Source organism: Choristoneura fumiferana, chromosome 28, assembly GCF_025370935.1.
Source record: "Choristoneura fumiferana chromosome 28, NRCan_CFum_1, whole genome shotgun sequence".
NCBI lineage: Eukaryota > Metazoa > Arthropoda > Insecta > Lepidoptera > Tortricidae > Choristoneura > Choristoneura fumiferana.
In genome coordinates this window covers 763,118-766,240 of record NC_133499.1, presented here as the reverse complement: position 1 = coordinate 766,240, position 3,123 = coordinate 763,118, and the positions used below count along the sequence as shown (strand labels likewise).

The window sequence follows — 3,123 nt, the reverse complement described above, 5'->3', positions numbered from 1 at the left end:
TTCTCGCGCAATTCTTCGGCAAGACTTCTCGCCGAGACTTCTCGCGTGAGTCTGTAGGCGCTATAACGGTAATTTTTGAGAAAAATGACTTTTTATGCTTTAGTGATTAAAATAAAATCTTTGTCTATACTTTGTTTTTTTAAGTATTAGAAAGAAGGTAAAGCGATCTTGACTTGCCTTTTTATTAAAAAACTATTTTGAAAAATAAGTTACAGCAAATAGCAAGGACATTATGATCATTTAAATTATTTTGGTGTCATAAGTAATAGTTACTGTTTTTTAAAAATCATAAAAAGGCTCTTCAAGATTGTTTACCGTTTTTTTAATACTAATAAAACGTAGTACGTATAAGACCAAGGTAATCAAGTGTCAACAGCCAAAAACAAAAAAAGTTTCTATTATACATATTTTTTAAATAATTATTAATTTACATAAAACTAAAATCAATCAAAATAAATCAGTGTTTTTTTTATTTTTATTGCAATGCATAAAAAATAAGTTACAAAAGTGAATTATTGTTTCCACTGTTGCTATTTCATTTCCTCGCAATCTAATGTCCACTTGCAGGCTTTTTAATATAGGTTTAAGTGGTCTTAAGTCCTGTCAGATCCATACAAGAACTGTCAGTTTAAGCCTTAAATTGAGATTAAAAAAGTGTACAAGTCGTCCTAAGTGAAAACAGAGTGTAAAAAGCATTAAATCCATTTTTTCCCTTGAGTGTCTATATGAACGTCTTGGGTAAAATGGCTCGATTTATGGTCTTGTTGTACAATCTACGATTTTCTGCACACCAATAAAATACCATCATACTAAAAAGATTTTAATAATAAATGTAAACAATATCTTACGCTAAATACGCTAAGGCAAAAATAACTTTTAAACAATCTATATATCACACAGTTTTCCATCTTTGTGAGCTTTTTTATGCACTGCCAAGTGCGCTTTCCTTGTAAAATATTTACTACACAAATCACAAGTCCAAGGCTTTTCACCCGTGTGAATCCGCTGATGCACGACTAAGTGTGACCGGCACGTAAAGCTTTTGCCACATTGATCACACGGAAACGGTTTGTCTCCCGTGTGCATACGCTTATGAATTTGATAAAGACTTTTATAAGCAAACTCTTTATTGCACGACTCACACCGATACGGCTTCTGTCCGTTATGAGTCCTTCTATGCACACGGAGCTGCGAACGACAGGCAAATTTCCTCTCACACAAATCACAGCGGAACGGTTTCTCACCAGTATGAATTCTTTTGTGCTCATTGAAGTGCGATTTGTAAGCAAATTGCTTATCACACACATCACATGTATAGGGCTTTTCGCCTGTGTGTACCCGCATGTGTACTTGTAAGTGTGATGCGGTATTAAAAGGCTTTGCACACACAGTGCAAGGGAACGGTTTTTCACCCGTGTGCAATAGACTGTGCACCATCAAATGCTGTTTCCTTGTGAAGCGTTTGTCACACACATTGCATGGAAAGGGACGATCGTTAGTGTGTACTCTCATGTGGAGATCCAAGTTGATTTGCCTAGTGAATACTTTCTCGCAAACGTCACATGGGAAGACTGTGCCTTCTTTGGGTGCAGGGTCATGAATACTTTTGTGGGAATGTAGATGCGCCTTGCGCTTGAATGTTCTGAAACATGTTTCACAATGGAACGGGCGTTCACCGGAATGCAGTCTTCTGTGATGGTATAATGATGAGTTTTGTTTGAAGGCTTTGTCGCAAATGTCGCAGACGTATGACTGGGTAGAAGTGCCTGTCGCCTGAGGGAGGGGGCGCGTCCAAGAGCACCTCCACTTTGACATCAGGATACGGGGGCCAGTCTTCAACAGCTGAAAGAAGAAAACCTGTGTTATGGTTGTCATAATCTTATGGAACTACAGGCTACATAATTTTGTAGTTTTTAGAAGCTGTTGTATAGATGGGGTATTATTCAATCCCACCTCTGTTTATGTCACTTGAAGCAGGGTACCGCCGACCACATTCTGTTAAACTGCTCCATGAGAATCCTTAACCTATACGTTAAGTAGTGGGTTGTTCAGTGGTGGCTACTTTTTGTTTTAGATTGGTTGTGGCTGGTATTCTACCGAACAAGGACAGCTCTACCGTACTTGACCTGAAGTCGTCTGGCAGTGTCTTATCCAACCTCGACATTGGCGGAATCATCGCATTGTTCGATGGGGCCATTATAATCCCAAAAATTGAATTGAGAATCCTTAACCTCTAAAATATATAACTAAAGAACAGAATTAAGCTCTAACTAGCAAAGTATAGCTAAATATTTTGAACTGTCCCAGGTTTTTTTTTTTTAAGAATGGGCTGTTGCTGTTAGCCTCAGACGGCTTTTACAGCTTACCAGAGAGAGGGCGAGCTGCCAGATGGGCCGCTCAGCAAGATCCCTATGTATTGTGATGTCTTTATGTTTTGTGTATGTCTATTCCAAGTATGCCTGTCCATCGCCATTTCAGTCTTCTTATCTTACGAGAGACGTCCATCACCTTTGTGGCCTATAATACATATTCTCTATAGCGAAGTGGTTAGATACAGTATATAGTGCCGCGAGTTACACATTTATAGAATATAAAATAAATAAACCTTAAAACATAGACACATAAAAGCCAGTTATGTCTTGTTTATATGGTAGTTTACAAGATAACTAAAACTGACAAATAACTAGTTTTAAATTATTAAAAACCAAAATCTAGCTATTTACCAGCATCACAGTCTTCCTTGGGCACCGCTTCTATCATTTTGTTCAGCGAGTTTGTGTTTACTTCTTCAGACTCTTTTGGCGAACTATCGCCCTTTTTAAGGTCCCGATTAGCCAAAAGAGCCCCAGAATAGTCCTTGGGCTCCTCTTCTATCACTACATCACACTCTGGGACCTCAACAGGTTCTTCTTTTACTATAGTTACCGTAGTGACCCATTCGCTTGTCATGTTTGTTGATTCCATTCCACATTGAAGCAATATTTAACTTAGTTTCATCGCTTTTAGGTACTTTAACGATTGTTAGTTTTGGAATGTGTAATACTTTGTTTGTGACGGAATTGATGTTTTTATTGTGTAAACGAAACGAACGAGATTGTCCCTTGTGTGTCAGTCAGACGGGCT

At 38.1% G+C, this 3,123-nt stretch overlaps 1 protein-coding gene across 1 annotated transcript; it reads right to left on the bottom strand.

Moving 5' to 3' along the window:
* Window positions 1–1,590: 1,590 nt before the first annotated feature.
* LOC141443979 (uncharacterized) lies at window positions 1,591–3,123 on the bottom strand. The gene is made up of 2 exons (XM_074109424.1): window positions 2,724–3,123; window positions 1,591–1,842 (listed from the first exon to the last, which is right to left on the bottom strand). Exons 1-2 carry the CDS (start codon window positions 2,962–2,964, stop codon window positions 1,673–1,675), a joined length of 411 nt encoding a protein of 136 aa, XP_073965525.1. The 5' UTR covers window positions 2,965–3,123; the 3' UTR covers window positions 1,591–1,672.